The sequence below is a fragment of the Pristis pectinata genome, chromosome 15, assembly GCF_009764475.1.
Source record: "Pristis pectinata isolate sPriPec2 chromosome 15, sPriPec2.1.pri, whole genome shotgun sequence".
Classification (NCBI taxonomy): domain Eukaryota; kingdom Metazoa; phylum Chordata; class Chondrichthyes; order Rhinopristiformes; family Pristidae; genus Pristis; species Pristis pectinata.
In genome coordinates, this window is record NC_067419.1 from 45,112,629 (window position 1) to 45,133,931 (window position 21,303).

Consider the following 21,303-nt stretch of genomic DNA (forward strand, 5'->3'; position numbering starts at 1 on the left):
CACACTTCTTGTATTTTTTTCTCATCAGGCAGACTCTAATTGAACCTGCATTGCATTCTCTCAATATCATTCTGTTAGTGTGATACCATGCACATACAAAATGAAGTCAAGGTTTTATGTCGAATCATTATTGCATAGAGAATTTAAGGTTCAAGGCAAAGATGAAATATGGACTTCTACTGGCTCTTAAAAAACAGGGAAAATAAAAACACATGCACCTGCAAATACCCTTCCTCTTCTACATCACCAAGACCACTATCTTACTCGAATTTCCCAGCTTAAACTTGCAGAGCAGTGTGGGACTTACCACCAAGTCACATTTTGGCCTCTCCTATCATAACTCTGGCACCTTCATCATGTTAGAGCAGCTATTCTAGTTTCACTCCACTCACCCTTTTAAAACTTCTGTTCAAGCTCACAGTGCCAGAATGTACTTTGCAAAAAACTTACGTACTGACGTGAATTCCATCTGCCTCTTTTTAAACTCATTGCCCTTTCCCATCAATAAACCTTCAGCTTCCTTTAGTTTTTAAAAGGTTCAACTATACTTTCTATTTTGTTTTCATCTGTAAATGTTACTGTTAACCCCTCTAACCTCATGTCTAAATTATCGATATGCCTAGTGAACACGTGCCCACAACCATATCCTCCCATAATTCACCTGCCCCCCCCCCACCCTTTTATTCCGGGTTCTGCCCTCTTTCTTTCCAGTCCTGATGAAGGGTCTCGGCCCCAAATGTCATTTGTTCATTTCCCTCCACAGATGCTGCCTGACCTGCTGAGTTCCTCCAGCATCTTGTGTGTTGCTCCAGATTTCCAGCATCTGCAATCTCTCTTGTGCCTCCCATAATGAAACTTGTTTTAATGTCTATTCCTGTTTACTCTCACTTACCAGTTTTAAATCCATCTGGATATTCTTCCCCTAATTCCATGTCCTTTAATCTCCTCTAGTAATCTTTTACATGGTACCTGAAATAGGCTTTACTTTAAGTCTTCTTTGGGCCTTCATGAGGTTTTGTGCTGGAGCCTGGTAATTTTTCTTCATTGCGTTTAACTATCCGATTTAAGCATTTTCTCTAATCATAACATTCATTTTGCTCTTCAGTACTGGTTACCTCCTTTCTAATATCTTCTCCTGAAGTAAATATCTCAACTATTTTTTTAAAAATTGACAGCCCCCTCTCGCAATGGAAATGCCTGGCTTTGAACCCAGTTCACAGCGATAATACCTTGTCCCTGACTGAAGCCAACTACTTGGCTATCTTACTTGAATTTCCCAGCTTAAACTTGCAGAGCAGTGTGGGACTTATCACCAAGTCACATCTTGGCCTCTCCTATCATAACTCTGGCACCTTCATCACGTTAGAGCAGCTCTTCTATTTTCACTCCACTTCTTACTCAGTCACTGAACTGAACAACTCCTCACCACAAGAAATTTCAATCCCATTTTTAGCTCTCCTGTCTTCCTCAAGCTTCTCCATGTAAAATTCCCTTCTCATTCATGGCCACTCATGAATCCAGGGCATCTCTAACCATTAGTTGCATCCTTCAGCATCAATTTTTCTCTTCCCCAACCTCGCAATCAATGTCAGCAAGACCAAGGAATTGATTGTGGACTTCAGGTAGGGGAGGTCAGGAGAACACACACCAGTCCTCATTGAGGGGTCAGCAGTGGAAAGGGTGAGCAGCTTCAAGTTCCTGGGCGTCAACATCTCACAGGATCTATCTTGGGCCCAACACATTGATGCAATCACGAAGAAGGTATGCCAGCGGCTCTACTTCATTAGAAGTTTGAGATTTGGTATGTCACCGAAGACTTTTGCAAATTTCTATAGATGTGCAGTGGAGAACATTTTGACAGGTTGCATCACCGCCTGAAATGCAGGCTCCATTGTGCAGGATCACAAGAGACTGCAGAGGGTCGTAGACTCAGCCAGCTCCCTCACAGGCACAACTCTCCTCACCATCGAGGACATCTTCAAGAGGCGGTGCCTCAAGAAGGTGGCATCCATCGCTAAGGAGCCTCACCATCTGGGACATGCCCTCTTCTCATTACTACCATCAGGGAGGAGGTACAGGAGCCTGAAGACCCATACTCAACGATTCAGCAACAGCTTCTTCTCCTCCGCCATCAGATTTCTGAACAGTCCATGAACCCATGAACACTACCTTGTTATTCCTCCTTTGCACTATTTATATATTTTTTGTAACTTATAGTAATTTTATGTCTTGCACTGTACTGCTGCCGCAAAACAACACATTTCATGTCATATGTCAGTGATAATAAACCTGATTCTGAATCTAATTCCTTCTGCAGCAGCCCAGGAGGAATATTCTTCCGAGAACCTCTCTCCAGATAACCCTGCTTAATATTTCCAGCTTTTTCTGTTTTTCATTTCCTCCAAGTCACTCACATAAAATTCTCATTTCCCAGATAATCCATTATATTTCTGTAGTAATTTACTCGACCTCTTCTAGATGCAATCGTACCCTGGACATTGTCTTTACTCTCTCAAGCTCCAGGGGCACAGACTTGAGCAACTCATACACAGCTGGCTTTGAGATTGATATCAAGATCTGGTGGACCATATGGAGCCTCCTTCTTTCTCCCTCCTCTGCCAAAACCACCCACTACATGTTCATCCTGGGCAGCAAGAAAAGCACAACCTTCCCTCCCCATTACAACTTGAACCGATCATCCCTGCCCCCTTGATTTGTAAGTTGACCAACATGGCTGATTTGAAGGACATTAAAAATCATTTTTCACAAGCTTACTTGATTAAGACCAGAGATTGAGAAGACAGGATAGTTAGCATGAATATCAATGTTTTGTGATAAAGCCAGGGTAATTGTTTGCCAAGCTACAAGCTTGACAGCACTTAACAGAAATGTAAAGCATATTTTCTCGTGTTAAATTCAGAAATCCACATATGTGCACAGTTACTATAGAAGGGGGAGGCTATTTAATGCAGGCATTCATTGAATTAAAAGAATGCCATCCGTAAAGCTAACATAATTTAGGGAAGTACAATTTCAGTGAAGGATAACAGACCATAGAGTCGGTAAGACAAAGCCGGCAGTATATTCTTATCTACTGTTTCCTGGCACTTCCACCTGTTATGTGGAACATGAAATTCACAACCTCATGTTTTTCTATTTCTATCTACTCACCAAACCACACAAGCACATAGTGTTTTACATTGGTGATTTTGGGTTGAAGGGATAAAAGGAAATTAAAAAATAAAGCCTTGGTTATCTATCAACAGATATAGGAATACCCTGAGTTATCAGCTAACTAAACCCCATTAGAACCCTAAAAACAAACTTCAGGACATGGCATTGTGTAATACAGATCTATAATGCCGAACACAAATTTTACATTGTTATTTCCATTTCTGCTCTGTATTATAATATCAGAACATGTCAAACACTTTTTAAAGTATAATGAAAGCAGTGTGTGGTCTATCATGCAATTATTCAATATAGTTCACAAAAAAAATCACAAGAGACTCTATTGTTCACATTTTACTGGCTTTCAATTTATAAGCTATACAATTAAACTTCTTAGAAACCTGCACTCCCAAAAGAAACCCGGCAAGGTTCCCCAGAAGTAGGTTTACTAAATGAAAGTCACTTACGTGATAATCCCTGTAAGTCTCTGATTTCTCCATGATGCTGTTGGTGCATTACAACATATATATATCAGCAGCAAGTCCACCAGAAGGGAAGTGAGAAACATGGGAGGGAAGGCAAAATAAAGTAAAATAAGTTAGCACAGTCATGCGATATGTGGGATGCATAAAACTCTTAAAAGCAAGAACTTTTTTCTATTTGTTAAGTCAATCACATGAATACTGCTTAAAAAGTTTATGAAAATCAGTTTCTGATCATTTTAAAGGTCTACCAAGTGGAGAGCTGGAATATGTATAAATACAGAGAAGCTGATCTTTCTGAATCTGAACTTAAAGTGGCACAGACATAAAGAGCAGTTGTAATTGATTATGTACTCACCTAGGTTTTGCATTATTTAACGACTGTGTAAGATACAAATCAGACGATGAACAAAACAAAGTACAAGTATTTCCTTATTCAGCCAATGTAAAGCTAAGCACAAACGATTTAGTGGAAATTTTCTCAGTTAAATCAATATCCATTAGTCCTACTTAAAAGCAAGTCACGTTAAGGCTGCATTTTCAAATGCTGCTTACTCTGTTCCGCTAAGACATTAACTGTGGAGGCCAAATCCTTTGGGAGAAAAGAAAATTAACACAAATGTCCTTCTAACATAATGAAAGAAAGAGGTGGAAACACTAAACAAATACATATTCTTCTGAGATGAATTTGCCCCCTAATAAACCAGGTTTGGACCAAGATCTCACTTGATCAAGACTGCTTGGCAGCTGGTGGCAAAGGCCTACCTATGTTATAAGAATTCATGCACAGGCATCTCCCTCTCCTCAAATTGCCTGAGTGGAAGCAAGTCATCCATTATGTCAAAGGATTGCTTGCTAAGAAGAAACATCAGGAGAAATTTTGTTCTGACAGTAAATCGCCTGGTACTCTCGTCACTCACAAAGGAGATACAGTTGGAAGTTTGGGGGTGAGAACTTACTGTGCATTAACACATCCTGGCATATGCAATCAGCTGTTCAGCAATAAAACTGGCATGAAAGATAGCTGAAACTTAGGTGCAAGTGTGTCACACATGCGACTATATTGTGGCTAACATTCCTTGATTTTTTTTTGTGTCCAGCTGCTGACCTTTGCTCCCAAATGCATTTGGACTCATTTCGGAGGCTTTACTTCTGAGAAAAAGATCTGTGCACACAAATAGCCAACAATCATACAGAGTTAAAATGACTGTAAAATGAATCACACTCTTTTTTCTGGTATTTACTGTGACTGAATTATCTTCCTCAGAGATCTGCCTTGTATTTTCTAAGTCTTCAAATGTATTTTTATAAGATCAATGCAAGTCAGATTAAAAATTCAAGAGTTTTCACAGTCGGATGTTCTTAACCATGCTGTGCCAAGTATGTGTGAATGCTTGGAAAGCTTGAGCATTAATTTCCATACTTTAGTTCGGTACTTTTCTGGAGGCTAACTTGTTTACACCAATTATAGCCATTCCTACATTTGTTGTATGTTAATCTTTTGGCAGGAAATTTCCGTGTAAATAAACATTGATAAATGAGGCATACAGAGGTGGATAAGTTTGAGGAAACTTCCTGTTTATGACCTTGGGACAGGAAACTCCATCCTCAATATCAAATGTATAACAAGACAAGAGGTGAAATAAATAGCTTGCATAAACCTTCGAGTTTTTCAGCATGTGCACTTACCCTACCTTCCAAACGGTGATCTGAATTGTTTAGCTACAATCAATCCAGAGTGATTAACTGGGAATTGATATGATAAACAACGGATGCACACACAGCCCTGAGGCAACATTCTACTTTTATGGATTCTTTTTCTCAAATCCCCTGCACAATCAGATTTGAAACACCAAATGGAAGAGCGTCCTTAAATGAACAGTGAAGTCAGATATGCAGAAAGCTTGCTTTGCATGAAAGGGAGATCTCTCATTGTTGTGGCTACCACTTATCCATCAACAAGTACCAGCAATATCTGATTATAGAGTCATAGAGTGTTACAGCATGGAAACAAGCCCTTCGCCCCAACTTGTCCACACGAGTGTCTTACTCAGCAAGCTAGTCCCATCTGCCCGCGTTTGGCCCATATCCTTCTGAACCTCTCCTGCTCATGTACATATCTAATGGCTTTTAAACATCACTAATGTGCCTACTAGATTATCTTCTAGTTGCTTGTGAATTTCCTTATATGATGACAATGATTCCATTTCAACAACTATGAGGCACTTTGGAGCATCCTGAGATTATGCAAAGGAATGACTTTTGGTAAAGAAGGTGTATGGTATGCTTACCCTTATTAGTCGAGGCACTGAGTTCAAGAGTCAGGAAGTTATGTTGCAGCTTTATAAAGCTTTGGTTAGGCCGCATCTGGAGTATTGCATTCAATTCTGGTCACCCCATTACAGGAAGGATGTGGCTTTGGAGAGGGTGCAGAAGAGGTTTACCAGGATGCTGCCCGGATTAGAGGGGAGGCTGGACAAACTTGCGTCGTTTTCTCTGAAGTTGCAGAGGCTGAGGGGAGACCTGATAGAGGTTTATAAGATTATGAGAGGGGTAAATTCAAAAGAGATGTGCAGGACAAGCTTTTTTATACCAAGAGTGGTGGGTGCCTGCAATGGGCTGCCAAGGGTGGTAGTGAAGGCAAATACGATAGAGGCATTTAGAGGCTCCTAGATAGACATGTGAATGTGCAGAGAATGGAGGGACATGAACATTGTGTAGGCAGGAGGGAATAGCTTAGTTTGGCATTTAATTACTAGTTTAATTAGTTCAGCTCAACTTCATGGGCTGAAGGACCTGTTCCTGTGCTGTACTGTTCTATGTAGGAATGTCAATGCTACAACAAAAGCAATATGTTGTGCATAATGGAAATCAAATAATAAAAATGTTACATGCTGGATATAATATCTGTGGAGAAACAAATTTAATGTTTCAAGTTGGGATTAACCTGCTATATCCCAACTCATGATTCAGTTGCAAAGCATCTTAAACAGATCTTAAATCTCTCTTAATTCAATGGCCATCAACAAAATTACACCCTTATCTGTCTTCTCTTTTTGCAATATTGGAACATAACTGGTGACAACAACTGTATGGCCTAATTCAAGCAACTCAAAAATTCAATGCCAGTAGTTTAGAACTGAAATATTTCTGAGAGGGAAAGTATGGAGAAATTTTGTTTGGGATTTTGATTGGATCTTTCCTCCTGTCTGATTTCCCTACCACAGAAAAAGTGCCTTGAAGATGGTGGATCTTATGCAGAGACGAGATCAACATCACATATTGCTGCAGCACTACAGCTTTTAATTACATCTAGTGGATAGGGTGGTGAAGAAGGCATATAACATGCTTGCCTTCATCAGTCGGGGTGCTGAGTGAAAAAAAATCAGCAAGTCACGTCACAGCTACATAAAACTTTGGTTAGGTCAATGTGGAGTATTGTGTGTAGTTCTGGTCATCGCATTACAGGAAGAGTGTGGAGGCTTTGGAGAGGGTGCAGAAGAGGTTCACCAGGATGTTATCTGGATTAGAGAGTATTAGCTATAAGTAGAAGCTGGTCAAACTTGGGATGTTTTCTCTGGAGCGTCGGAGGCTGAGGGGTGACCTGACAGAAGTTCATAAAGTTATGAGATAGGGTAGACAGTCAGAATATTTCTTCCCCCAGAGTGGAAATGTCAAATGCCAGAGGGCATAGGTTTAAGATGAGAGGGGGAAAGTTTAAAGGAGATTTGTTAGGCAAGTTTTTTTTACACAGAGAATGATAAGTTCCTATGATAGCAACGTTTTAGAGGCATTCAGTCAGGAACATGAACAGGCAGGGAGTGAGGGATATGGACCATGAGCAGTCAGATGGGATTAGGTTAAGACTGGTATTGGTTTATTATTGTCACTTGTACCGAGGTACAGTGAGAAACTTGTCTTGCATACTGTTCGTACAGATAAATTCATTACACAGTGCATTGAGGTAGTACAGGGTTAAAAACAGATGGCATCATGGTCAGCACAGACATCATAAGCCGAACAGGCCTGTTCCTGTGCTGTACTGTTCTGTGCTCTACATGCTCTCCATGTTTAGATTCCAAGCTCCCAATGCAGCTTTCAAATCCATTACAGCTCTGCAGGACAGATGGAGGGAAAGGAGATTTAAGATCAGCTGCGTGAGCCATAACTTAAATCAGAAAGAAGAACTGAGACATTTATAATGGTGCTAGAGCAATAAAACATGGTTGATGGAAGCTGCAGAGAGTCATGGATGCAGCCCAATACATCACGGGCACATCCCTCCCCATCGGTAGTATCTACAGGAGGTGCTGCCTCAAGAAGGCAACAACTGTCATCAGAGATCCCCACCATCCGGGCCATGCCATCTTCTCACAGCTACCATCGGGCAGGAGGTACAGAAGCCTGAAATCCCATACCACCAGGTTCAGGAACAGCTATTTACTTTCAACCATTCAGTACAACCCTAATTGCGAGAGTTTAGCGACAATATGATCACATTGTACTAAAATTTGACATTGTTTTATTTGTTCTAATTGTGTTCTTTCTTGTAAAAATTGTGTTTAATTTATGCTTTTCTCATTAATGTTGCTTATCTGATGCTATGTGCCTGTGATGCTGCTGCAAGCAAGTTTTTCATTGCACCTGTGCACACATGTACTTGTGCACATAACAATAAACTCGACTTTGACTTTTTGGCTTTGGCATCCTGGCTGAAACAACCAAGGCAAAATGTTTCCACAGACGCTGCCTGGCCTGTTGTATATTTCCAGCACTTTCTGGTTTTATTTCAGATCCCCAACATCTACCGCATTCTGCTTTTGTAGGACAACTCTGTCCTTGTGTAATCGACTGAATTAAAATTGTATTTATTACAATGCTCTTCTCATTTTTAACTCTGTATGTATACCATAGGACTTCCTTCATGGAGATAAATTTGCTAATTTGCCAGAACTGTCCTCATGCTTATAAGATAGTAACACATGCAGTGCCTGGACTGATATCTCGTTCTTGTGATATACAAAGTGCAGTCCTCTATCAGTGATTCTAGTTGAATGATTTTAATAACTGCATTTAAATTTAGTCTTTGCCCCTTTAATTGATACCTATCACCTTATTTTGTTGTGCAAGTATTGCAATTGTTTGCTGAATGCTTCCATAATTCTGTTCTATTCTGCCATACAGTTCAGAAGCCAGCCTCTCCCTTTAAACATTTGCAAACAGTGGCTGATGATCAAAGGAAAAAAGCTGAGGGAATCTGTAGCAGTCCCCTGTGAAATACATGGTCTGTGAAGCTCTTTGTGAGGAAAGCTGAAATGAAGATTTAAAGAAAAATTCTTCAGATGCATTTTACCCTGTGGATAGGCAGACCAAATTGTATTCAGTGTTTGCATCTATCAAGAATAACTGTAAAAAACCCAATGAGAGTTCACAGTGCCTCTACTTCCTCAGGAGGCTAAAGGAATTTGGTTTGTCCCCTTTGACTCTCACCAACTTTTACAGATGCACCATAGAAAGCATCCTATCCAGATGTATCACGGCTTGGTATGGCAACTGTTCTGCCCAGGACCACAAGAAACTGCAGAGAGTTGTGGACACAGCTCAGCGTATCACGGACACCAGCTTCTCCTCCTTGGACTCTGTCTTTACCTCTCGTTGTCTTGGTGAAGTAGCCAGCATAATCAAAGACCCCACCCACCCGGGACATTCTCTTTTCTCTCCTCTTCCATCGGGTAGAAGATAATGGAGCTTGAGGTCACATACCACCAGACTTAAGGACAACTTCTACCCCACTGTGATAAGACTGTTGAATGGTTCCTTATATGATGAGATGGACTCTGACCTCATGATCTACCTTGTTGTGATCTTGCACCTTATTGCACTGCACTTTCTCTGTAGCTGTGACACTTTACTCTGTACTGTTATTATTTTTACCTGTACTACCTCAGTGCACTCTGTACTAACTCAATGTAACTGCACTGTGTAATGAATTGACCTGTACAATCGGTATGCAAGACAAGTTTTTCACTGTTCCTCGGTACAAGTGACAATAATAAACCAATACCTTCACTGACCTGGTAACCATCGTTTACCCACCCTCATTAATCCCCACAGCTGGAAAACAAGGAAACAGCTGAATGCAAAAAGGGTCTCTCAAGATAGGCTCAAATCATCAATCAGGGAGGAGGCTTTTCTAGGCTCTGGAAGTCTTGTCAAAAATGCACATTCACAGTTATATGTTACAAAAATGATCAGAATTAAAATCACTTAAAATTGAAACGAGAAATCAATGTAAAGTTTGATGGTGGGTTTTTATTTCAGTAACTACACACAGTACTACACATAAATAGCAAAATTCCTGAAATTAGAAGTACATTTTATATAACTAAGGTAAATACCTAAATGACAGTATACCAGTTATACACTTATCCATCATTCCCTACAATTGTCTCTCGTCAAAGTATTATTGGGTGAACATGTATATGGTCAAGGTTTCAATTCCACTGTTATCAAACTCTTGAACGGACCTCTCACAAGCCCTTGTTCTCTCAATCTACCTCGTCGTGGCCCTTGCGCTTTAGCTGTCTGCCTGCACTGTACTTTCTCTGTAACCATAACACTATATTCTGCATCCTGTTTTCCATTTTACTAGTTCAATGTACTTATGTATGGAATGATCTGTCTGGATGGCATGGAAACTGAAGCTTTTCACTGTATCTCTGTACATGTGACAATAATAAACCAATATCAATAACATATTTGTAATAATTGCAATTTTCAGCATTAACTACTCCACGTAAACCAAAATGAAAACACTCATCTCCCTACAAAGTGTTTCTTTTGTGTGAGAACACAAATTCATCCAAACCAGTGCTCAGCTATCACCTGATATTTAGAACTGTGTTCTAATGTTACAAGGAATAAGGATCATATCGTGTTCATTATGCACATCAGAAACTCAGTGTAGTTAGCAGGAAGTCTGCGCCAAATGCACAAGGTGTAATTTATGGTGGCTTAAATGTGAACATTTCTTCCAAAATTAAAGCTAGGCTACATAAAGGAAATCTATCTCCAAACCCAGACAGATTCATTAGCTAATCACTTGGTGACAGGCCAAGGACAAAGCTGCTCCTTTCCCACTGCAAGGCAGCCCTTAACTGCAACCTAAAATACAGGCACATACAAAAGGTATGTGCTGCCAAGAGTCTAATTTGTCTGTCACACAAAACCCTCACTGAAATTAGACTATATTAGCGTATACAGCCTTTTAAGATCCATGTTGTTATTGGTAGGGAATTTTTAATCCTGGGCAATAAATTATATTGTATCATAGTGCTAAATAATTTTTCCTCCATTAAAATAGTACAATGCACAAGACCTCAAATTTGCAATAACCTGTAGTGAAAAGTGGACTGCATAAGCAACTAAATTTAAAAGAACACAAACGGAAAATGTAACATCTGCTTCTGTGAAGATTTGCAGTCACAGCTAACCAAGAATTGGAGCGGCACCAAAGAAAATGATTGGAAGAGGTATCTTTTCAAAGGGATTAGAAGCACAGAAAAATGTGCTTCTCCTTAACCAGAACAATGGCTCAGCTAAAGGAGTTGCTGTCTCACAGCACCAGGAGCCCAGGTTTGATCTTGACCTTTGGTGCTGTCTTTGTGGAGTTTTCACTTCTCCCTGTGACCACATGGGTTTCCTCCCACATCCCAAAGACATGTGAATTGGGCGGTGAATCAGCCACTATAAATTGGCCTTAATGTGTAGGTGAACGGTAGAATCTGTGGGAAATTTATGGGAAAGTGGGAAGAATAAAGAGGGATCAGTATAGGTTTAAGATAAATGGGTGTTGGATGGCTGGCACAGACTCAGTGGGCAGAAGGACCTTCTTCCTTGCTGTGTGTCTCAACAGCTCTGAAGGGTTTGGGGCTGGGTTCCGCAGCAAAACAGAAAGATCTTTTAAGGCACTTTCATCAAATACACAATGGAGTAAGAAAGAAAAATACAAGGGACCAGGGTGAAATATAAAAAGGCACAGGCTTGAACGCAAGCTTTGAAGAGGCTATAAGCATGTAGAGGTGCAGAGAACTATACCAAATGTTGAACAAATTTGAATTTGGCATATTAGGGGAAATTAGATCTCTTGAGTATCAACAACGATACAGAAGAGGTCACACTAACCTTTAAAAATATGTGCTTCTAAGAATTGTACCATATCAATATTGAGTTTTCAGCAGTAATTTCTGTGTTTTTATTTTTCTACTGCTGAGAACACAGAGTTTAGACTCACGGTGCACATCCAAACAAGAGAGTGGAGTGATTATTTTCTCCCAACCTTGAGCACCACACCCAGCTTGGCATCAGCCCAGTGCCCCAGTACCACAGCTTGGTAACCAGCTCCCTGCTAGCCCCACCTCTGAGCCCAGAGACCAGCACCTGATTCCCTGTCAGCTCCAGGTGAGATATGAAAGGGTTGGATGGTTCTGACAATGGAGTTGAAGTCCCATTTTTTAGAATATTCTACATGTTACTAATGCATTTAATTTTTAGAAAAACCAAAATTTCCTTCCCAGAATAATGCAGAAATCTGTGTAAATTCTGGGAATAGAGGAGATGGACAATCATAAAAGAAGTGTGGATCAGAGGTCTAGCTCACTTGGAGTTGGTGTAGACTTGGGGGGAAGGGATGGAACCATCTAAGTGCAGCCAGCAGTTGCATGCACACACGTGAAACCCAGTTCCACCTCCAGCATTGTCAGGCAGCACCAAACAACATTTACTGCACCTGATAAAAAGGATAACATCCGAATTTTTCCAGCTTGCTGGCAACACCAAAGCTGTACTTATTGCTTTCACTAGTGTGTGCGTGTCCGCCAGTAACACCCGAGTGTGGCATCTGGGGACACAGTTAACCACAGTGATCTTGTCAGAGTAATACAGCACGGAAACAGGCCCTTCGGCCCAACTCGTCCATGCCGACCAAGATGCCCATCTAGGCTAGTCCCATTTGCCCGCATTTGGCCCATATCCCTCTCAACCTTTCCTATCCATGTACATTCCCAAATGTCTTTTAAATGTTGTTATTGTACCTGCCTCAACCACTCCCTCTGGCAGCTCATAACTTGAAAGGCTAGCCCATGTACATCTCTGCTTTCCCCCACCAACACCAAATCCTAAATCAAGTTATCATTCTCTTCAATTTTTTTTAACCAAGCTCTGCACCTCAATAAAGTGCAAATCAATAAATGTGCTGCTGTCAAGTTGTTCTTCTACACAGGATTATATACCACAAATAATGGCCTAATGCACCTAAGCACGTGGACTCTAGATTTCCATAGAAATGCTGAATCTGCAATGCATTCCTCCACCTAGTGTTTCACATCCACCTTTGACCCTATTCATTATTCACCAATTCACCTGCTTGCTTTTCTGCATCAGAATTTGCATTCTTCAGCCACCATGCTCCTGAACAATTCCTTCAGCTCTGTTCTTGCCACTTCTCCCTCTAATACCAACGATTCTCTTCTTCAGTTACATTTCTATATCAGCACCACCTTGCGAAAGGTTGACTAACTTTTCCACCTCCTGCTCCATGCCTCTTAGCGTCACTCTATATTGCATTCTTTATGTGAGGTACGCTGTCATGATGCAAAGCAGTCTTTCTTGTTCACTCAGATTCTAAAATATCAAATCTCGACTGAAATTCCTCTGTTGTCCATTAGATTCAATACCAGTGCATAATAAAGGCTGGAAGATGTCAATTATTAATTGATCCCAAGGACAATGCTATTTAGCATTTTGTCCCCTCCTTGCAATGAGAGATCTAGCATATCTTTATATAATTCAATACAACAAACTGCCAAATCTCGGGACATCATGATGATTCATGAGGTTTACATCATTGTCTTAACATTGCATTCAGCCAAACATTGCCCCGGGTGCAATCATTGCTTCTGTTGTGTTGGCTGATCTCAGCCAGGGTGGAGGGAAAACCATTACAGCCTTCTTCAAGTTACCTTGGGTTGAGGACAGAGAAAGCCAGCGAGAGTTCCAAGTGTGAAGGAATTGAGAAGATGAATGAAATCTAGAGAGGGATTGAGAAGATGAATGAAATCTACAGAGACAAAAGTCTTGCCAGCACTCATTGATTAGTTGCCAATGAGATAAGGTAGTATTGGATAACTGATGTCTGTCTGTGTAACCATGCTCCAAAGTGGAAATTACAAAATCAGGAGGAAAAATTCCAGAAGGCAGAGTAAGAATAGTCCAATACAGAATGCAAAGTAAATCATGATTAGTCCAGGCTGAAATTCCTCTGTTGGTCCATTAGATTCAGTGCCAGTGCATAGTAAAGAATGGAAGATGTCAATGATTAATTGATCCCAATGCTATTTAGCAATTTGTCCCCTCCTTGCAAGAAGAGATGAATTAAATCTTTAAATAATGCAATACAACAAACTGCCAGACAATACCTGCACAATCTGTATAATTACAAATCTTGTTTTATTGGCCAATCTTCTTGTCAATTTACTAATAAAAATACTGAAATGTCAGCCTAGATTATGCTTTCAAATCCAGGATTAATGATAGAGTCAACAACATTTTGAATTGAGGGTCTATTAGTCACATAACCAGATAAGGGTAGGATAGAATTTGTTACCATCGATGGATCGTCCTTGTTGTAGTAAGTGTAAGTGTTAGGGTCCTCTGCTGGGCAGTTCCTGGACTCTGTGGAAGATGCACGGTTGAGTCTGAGTTCCTGGGATTAAAGGGGTTATGAAGCTCCTGACAGAATTATAGAAAGAATATATTCTGCTTAACATAATGCTACGTAGATCTTGAGTAACTAGTAGATGAGAGAGATGCTGTAAAGAAATTAGCCTGAACAGCTCTTTTTGGCCAACATGGACAAGATGGGCCAAACAGCCACCTTGCGCGTCATACATATAATTCTACACAATCCAGTGTTGAGAAAATTCAGCCCAGTGCATTTCTTCATACAGCAAACTGACAATTTATCAAGTGTACTCAAGTATATCAAGATCAGATTGCTAATTTGATGCCCATTCAGGCTGGTTCAATATATTTGAACTTATTGACTAAACCATGAATCTAACAAGCCTTGGCAACTTTCACAATAGCCAAAATGATATTGTACAATCATTCAAATTCCTCAGCTATGGTCTTAAAGCTTAGCACTAATGCTGAGGCTATCATTTAACCATAGAACAATACAGCACAATACAGGCCCTTTGGCTCACCATGTTGTGCCAACCTTCAAACCTAAGCACTCCTAAGACTATCTAACCCCTTCCTCCCACATATCCCTCTACCTTAAATTCCTCCATATGCTTATCTAACAATCTCTCGAACTTGACCAACATATCAGCCTCCACCACCACCCCAGGCAGCGCATTCCATGCACCAACCACTCTCTGGGTGAAAAACCTCCCTCGTCTCCCTTGAACTTCCCACCCATTACCATAAAGCCATGCCCTCTTGTATTGAGCATTGGTGCCCTGGGAAAGAGGCGCTGGCTGTCACTCTACCTATTCCTCTTAATATTTTGTACACCTCTATCATGTCTCCCCTCATCCTCCTTCTCTCCAAAGAGTAAAGGCCTAGCTCCCTTAGTCTCTCCTCATATTCCATACTCTCTAATCCAGGCAGCATCCTGGTAAATCTCCTCTGCACCCTTTCCAACGCCTCCACACCCTTCCTATAATGAGGCGTCTATAATAATTTATAAAACTAAAATCCAACAAGTTTCTGAGGCCATACATTCAGTCATCTGCTAGAAGTGCAATGATTAACAATATCTCAATAGAGTTCTATTGTTTCACATTAATGCCAAACTAAAAATCACTGAAATTTTTAAATAACCTATGCTTACCAGTGATATTTTCCATAACTCCTTGTGTTCTTCATTATTACTCTGCAAATTTATATACATATATTTTGTTTTGAAAGTATTACTTGCAATGTTAGTTACAAATATAGGAACGGCTAAAGCTTTCTCTTTGGTTTTCAGACTCTTCACCAGCACATGCGTCGAACAACTGACCTCAGTTTTATCAGATTACATAATCAGATTGAACAGTCATTTTACAATTTCCTTGAACACTCTCAGACTTGATCAATACCAATATATGGGTTTATTACAATTCTTAATGCCTAATCTCCTTACCTCAGCACTCTGTAAATTGCATTGGAAATCTGCCACTTGTTTTCTTTGTCTCATCTAAAAGATTAACAAAATGTAAGATTGGGGAACAATCACAACAAAGGAATTATCTTTTGGTGCAAGAGAATTTGGAATATTTTTCCAAGGGTTGAAAATATTTTTAAAAATCAGCAATTGATTAAAACAGATACGGAAACACTAAATTTATCCAAGTGTGTTTCTTCACTATATTCCTATGTAATAAATATTTCTAGTCTTAGCGATATACAGTATAATCCTAGTAATCATTTTTCATTAAATGTTCTATTACCTGCCTATAACTTTTAAACCAACATTTATGCTGATTACTTATCACAGTCCTAATGGAAAACATCTGGTGTTAAAACTATTGCAAAATACATATTCTATATTCTTGGATTATATTAGCAGTTAACTCGTACAGAAAGACAAGAACAAAAGACAGGAGAGAGTGGGTCATATGCGCCCTCAAGCCTGCTCCGTCATTCAATAAATCCACGACTGCTCTGACCTGCTTGATTCGCACTTGTTCTGCAAAAGCCTCTCAAAAATCAGTCTGGGGATGAAGTGGAGCTCCATAGTTCCCTTTACCTAGCTTGGTAATTCTACATTTCCAGAATTAAGAGGGAACTTTTTAAAAACCAGAAATAAATTATTCAAAAAGCCTTGAACCTCATGACCACAGACAGATTCAGGCAAATTAACATCTCACAAAGATGGACAGCCAAGCTTTTAATCCTGTATAAAAAATGTGTAAGTACAAGTACAACAATAAAGCTGCTCAAGTAATTTTCTAATACAGGTACCCTGGCGTTACAAAGGAGTTTCCTTCCAAGAAAACTGCCTGTATCATGATTCTCTGTAAGGTGAATCATCCTTTCCCATTGAATCCCATGTTATATGGCAGGCACGGTGGTGTAGCGGTTAACGTAACACTTTACAGCGCCAGCGACCTGGGTTCAATTCCCGCCACTGTCTATAAGGAGTTTGTACGTTCTCCCCGTGTCTGCATGGGTTTCCTCCGGGTGCTCCGGTTTCCTCCCACATTCCAAAGACGTACGGGTTAGGAAGTTGTGGGCGTGCTATGTTGGCGCCGGAAACATGGCGACACTTGCGGGCTGCCCCCGGAACACTCTACGCAAAAGATGCATTTCACTGTGTGTTTCAATGTACATGCGACCAATAAAGATATCTTGTCTTACAAATGGAGATGTGTTCCTACAGAATGTTTTTCTCTCACATTAAGCCATTTTACGGGTAATGGATGACAGTGACCCACTGCTGTTATTTAACAGCTGAGGCTAACATTAGACTCAGGGGGATGGACAAGGTTAGTGTGAAAGAAACAGCAAATTTTGGCAATTTTTATTATTAGCCAATCATTACTGCGGGGCAATAGGATTTAGAAATGAGTCAATGTGTTGATTGTGTTGGCGGTCGCAGCCGAGTCTCTCCTTTGCCACACCCTCTCCAGCCGAGGACATGTGAACCAATGTCTCAGAGGGCAGCACTGCCACACTCTTCATCCGCAAGGCATTTTCTCTGACGTGCAAAGCTCATGGATTAGGCAAGGGTTTAGGAAGTAGCGGTTAGCGTGACACTATTACAGTGCCAGTGACCTGGGTTCAATTCCAGCTGCTGTCTGTAAGGAGTTTGTACGTTCTCCCTGTGTCTGCGTGGGTTTCCTCTGGGTGCTCCAGTTTCCTCCCACATTCCAAAGACGTATGGGTTAGGAAATTGTTGGCATACTATATTGGCGCTGGAAGCGTGGCGACACTTGTAGGCTGCCCCCAGAACACTCTACTTAAAGATATATTTCACTGTGTGTTTCGATGTACATGTGGCTAATAAAGAAATCTTATCTTATATCAGGGAAAGGAATGGGATTTGAGTTCATACAGTCATACAGCACGGAAATAGGCCCTTCAGCCCAACTCGTCCATGCTGACTGTACTGCCCAGCGAGCTAGTCCCATCTGCTCATGTTTGGCCCATAGCCCTCTAAACCTCCCCTATCCATGTACTTATCCAGAGGGCTTTTAAACGTTGCTAATATGCCTGCCTCAACCACTATTTCTGGCAGCTTGTTCCAAATACGTATCACCCTTTGTGTGAAGAAACTGCCCCTGATGTCCTTCTTAAATCTCTCGGGGTTCATGGTTCAAGGGAGAAAGGCGGTGTAGGAGGAGTTCAGGGGGTAACGGGTTAAAGAGCAGTGGCTTAATGGAAGTGGAGTAAAAGCCACAGGATTACTTTAAGGAGCTGGTGGTGGCTACTGCAGCTCCCCAGAATACAGCTAGCCAGAGAAAATGCCTCGCAGATGAAGAGCGCAGCAGTGCCTTGCTCACGAGTCCTCGGACCGGAGACGGTGTGGTAGAGGAGGGACTCGACTGTGACTACCGACCCAATCAATGCGGTGACATCATACATCATATCCATGTCTTATTGCTCTGCAGTACTGAGTGACTAAAAATAAAAATTGACAAGATTTCTTGTTTCTTTTGCAATTGTATTTATTTATTTTTGCCCTCAAGTTCTGTAAGAGCATTTTTATTCCACATCTCAAATTTTTGGGTTGCGATCTGTGAATTCCATAAGGGTGAATTTCCATAACCCAAATGACTATAATGCGAGAGTTTCCTGCGCTGCAGCACTTGCCATTATGAAATAAGTACTCAGAAAGCAATTTACTTTAAAAATCGAACATGGCAAATGATAGATTGCACAGGAAATTAAAATCCCATGCAATACTAGGTAAGGTGGCAAGATGAACAAAAGAACATAAGAAATAGAGACAGGAATACGCCATTTGGCCTCTCGTGGCAGCTCTGTCATTTGATTTACAGAGGGATCTTGGTTGATGTACAGAAGGATCTTGGGGTCCAAATCCATAGCTCATTGAAAGTGGCCGCACAAGTAGATATAAACAAGGTGATAAAGAAGGCATATGGCATGTTTGCTTTCTTTGGTTGGGGCATTGAATATAAGAGTCAGGAAGGCATGTTGTAGCTATATAAAACTTTGATTAGGCCGCATTTGGAGTATTGTGTGCAGTTCAGGTCACCCCATTACAAGAGGAATGTGGAGGCTTTGGAGAGGGTGCAGAAAAGGTTCACCAGGATTCTGCCTGGATTAGAGGGTATGAGCTATAAGATGTTGGACAAACTTGGGTTGTTTTCTCTGAAGCGTCACAGGCTGAGGGGAGACCTGATAGAAGTTTATAAGATTATGAGAGGCATCGATAGAGTAGACAGTCAGAATCTTTTTCACAGTGTACAAATGTCAAGGACTAGAGGACATGCACGTGAGAGGGGGGAAAGTTTAAGGGAGGTGTGAGTGGCAAGTTTTTTTACACAGAGAGTGGTATGTGCTGCCAGGGGTAGTGGTGGAAGCAGATACAATAGCGGTGTTTGTGAGGCTGTGAGATAGACACATATAGGGAATGGAGGGAGATGGATCATGTGCAGGCAGAATGGACAGTTTAATTCGGCATCACATTTGGCGCAGACATTGAGGGCCAAAAGGCCTGTTCCTGTGCTGTACTATTCTATGTTCTATTCATTAAAATCATGGCTAGTCATTTATCTCAGTGCTACTTTCCTGCACTAACCCCATATCCCTGGATTCTCTTTATATCTTAAACTAGTTTAAAAATTAGCTCAGAGGGAGAAATCAGTAAATGTGAGCTTTCACAACTATAGTGCAGTGTGGAGTGGGGATCTATAGGACTGACAAAAGGTCTTTGACCGGAAACATTTCCATTTCACAAATATTGCCCTGGTCGCTGAGTGTTTCCAGAATTTTCTGTTTTATTTCAGATTTCCAGCATGTGCAGATTTTTTATTCTCAGTATCAAATCTCTTGCTTTTCATGATGCACATGAATGACTTGGATTTAAGTGTAGAAGCTATGATACCACAATTGGCAATGACGTTGACAATGAGGAAGGAAGTTCAAGGGTGCAGGAAAATTTCCATGGACTTATTAGTTGGGCACAAAATTGAAACAGAATTTAATTTGGGGAAGTGCGAGTAATGAATTTGGAGAAGTTATAACGAGCTAAGAGAATTTGCCATAAACGCTAGAACATTAAGAAGTACACATGAACAGATAGATCTTGAAATGCTTGTCCACAGATCCTTCACAGTAGTAAGTGATGTGGATAAGGTGGTGATAAGGAATAACTGATACACTCTCATTAACTGAGGCACAAAACATAGGAAAAGGAAAGACACACAAAACTGTATAAAACACCCATCAGATCAATGCTGGAGTGCTATATAGGAAGGGCGTGACAACACGAGAGAGGATGCAGAAGCAAATTATCAGGACGTTACCAGGGGAATTGCAGTTGTGAGTAAGACTGACAGGGCTGGTTTAAATTCCTTGGAACAAAAGAACCTGAAGGTATAATTAAATCGAGGCGTCCAAATTATGAGAAGTCTGGACAAGACAAATAGAAGAGGCCCGTTTCCCTTGATAACTAGAAAACAGAGGTTTAAATTAAGTTAAATTAATTGATGGAAGGATTAGTTGATGAAAAATGTTTTCACACTAAGGGGTAATGAAAGTCTGGAACACACTGCTTCAAAGGGTGGCGCACAAAGAAATCCTCGCCATGGTTAAAAGGTACCAGGATGAAGAGCCGTAACTTACAGAACTTTAGACAGTGAGTTGAGAAGTGGGAAGTGTTCCATGAGGGACTTGGAAAAGATGAATGTGACAATGTTCATGAGATGAGTAATGAGATCAACTCATTTAAAATAGAAAAAGGGGATATTTTAAATCAACGAACCATGCACAAAGAGGATAAGGCTGCACCCCCTCTCCTACCCTCTCTCACGTCATCCAAATGGAATGCATCTGTAAATGTTAAAGAATATAGGGAAGAGATAGCCAGTATTATCATTCAATTAATAATTCAATTACAAAAGTCATAGCACCAGAGGACTGGCAGTTAGAAATAGTTAAGAAGAATGAGAGAAAATCTCCAAGTATTGACCAGGCAGCTTAACATATGTAGTGGGAAGAAAATAATGCAATCCCACTGAAAGAGGGAATAGAAGAACCAAAAGTATAGTAATGAATAGTCCGCATGAATTACAGATGATGAGTAGACCAGGTCTTTTTTCTCCTGAGATGAGAAGTCTAATGGCAGATCTAATGGAGGTCTTGAATGTTTCCACTAGTGGGAAGACTGCCACTACAGGCCGTCAATAAGTTGGTCACCAAGAAATCCAGTAGGGAATTCTTTGTACAAAGAATGACAAGTACGCAGAACTTACTACTACTATATGTGGTCGAAGCAAATGGCATAGATGCATTCGGGGGAGGCTGGACAAGTAAATGAGGGAGAACAGTGTAGAGGGTAATGTTGAAAGCCTTAGATGAGGATAAACAGTAGGAGACTTGAGTGGAGAATAAACGCTGCATAGATTGTTTGGGT

At 40.7% G+C, this 21,303-nt stretch overlaps 1 protein-coding gene across 8 annotated transcripts in view; it reads right to left on the reverse strand.

Annotated features, from left to right (window-relative positions):
• The window catches only part of osbpl8 (oxysterol binding protein-like 8), a 148,236-nt gene that overhangs the window by 104,819 nt on the left and 22,114 nt on the right, over positions 1-21,303 (reverse strand). For 2 of the 8 annotated variants that reach the window (XM_052029897.1, XM_052029898.1), the window contains 3 exons: positions 15,844-15,897; positions 14,317-14,415; positions 3,639-3,675 (listed from right to left, as the gene is read on the reverse strand). The exons of 1 other annotated variant lie outside the window; for it this stretch is intronic. In XM_052029897.1, coding sequence (XP_051885857.1) covers positions 3,639-3,675; positions 14,317-14,415; positions 15,844-15,897 — 190 coding nt within the window. The remainder of the gene's footprint in view (positions 1-3,638; positions 3,676-14,316; positions 14,416-15,843; positions 15,898-21,303) is intronic. 5 more of the 8 variants (XM_052029899.1, XM_052029900.1, XM_052029901.1 and 2 more) reach the window with 3 other exon arrangements.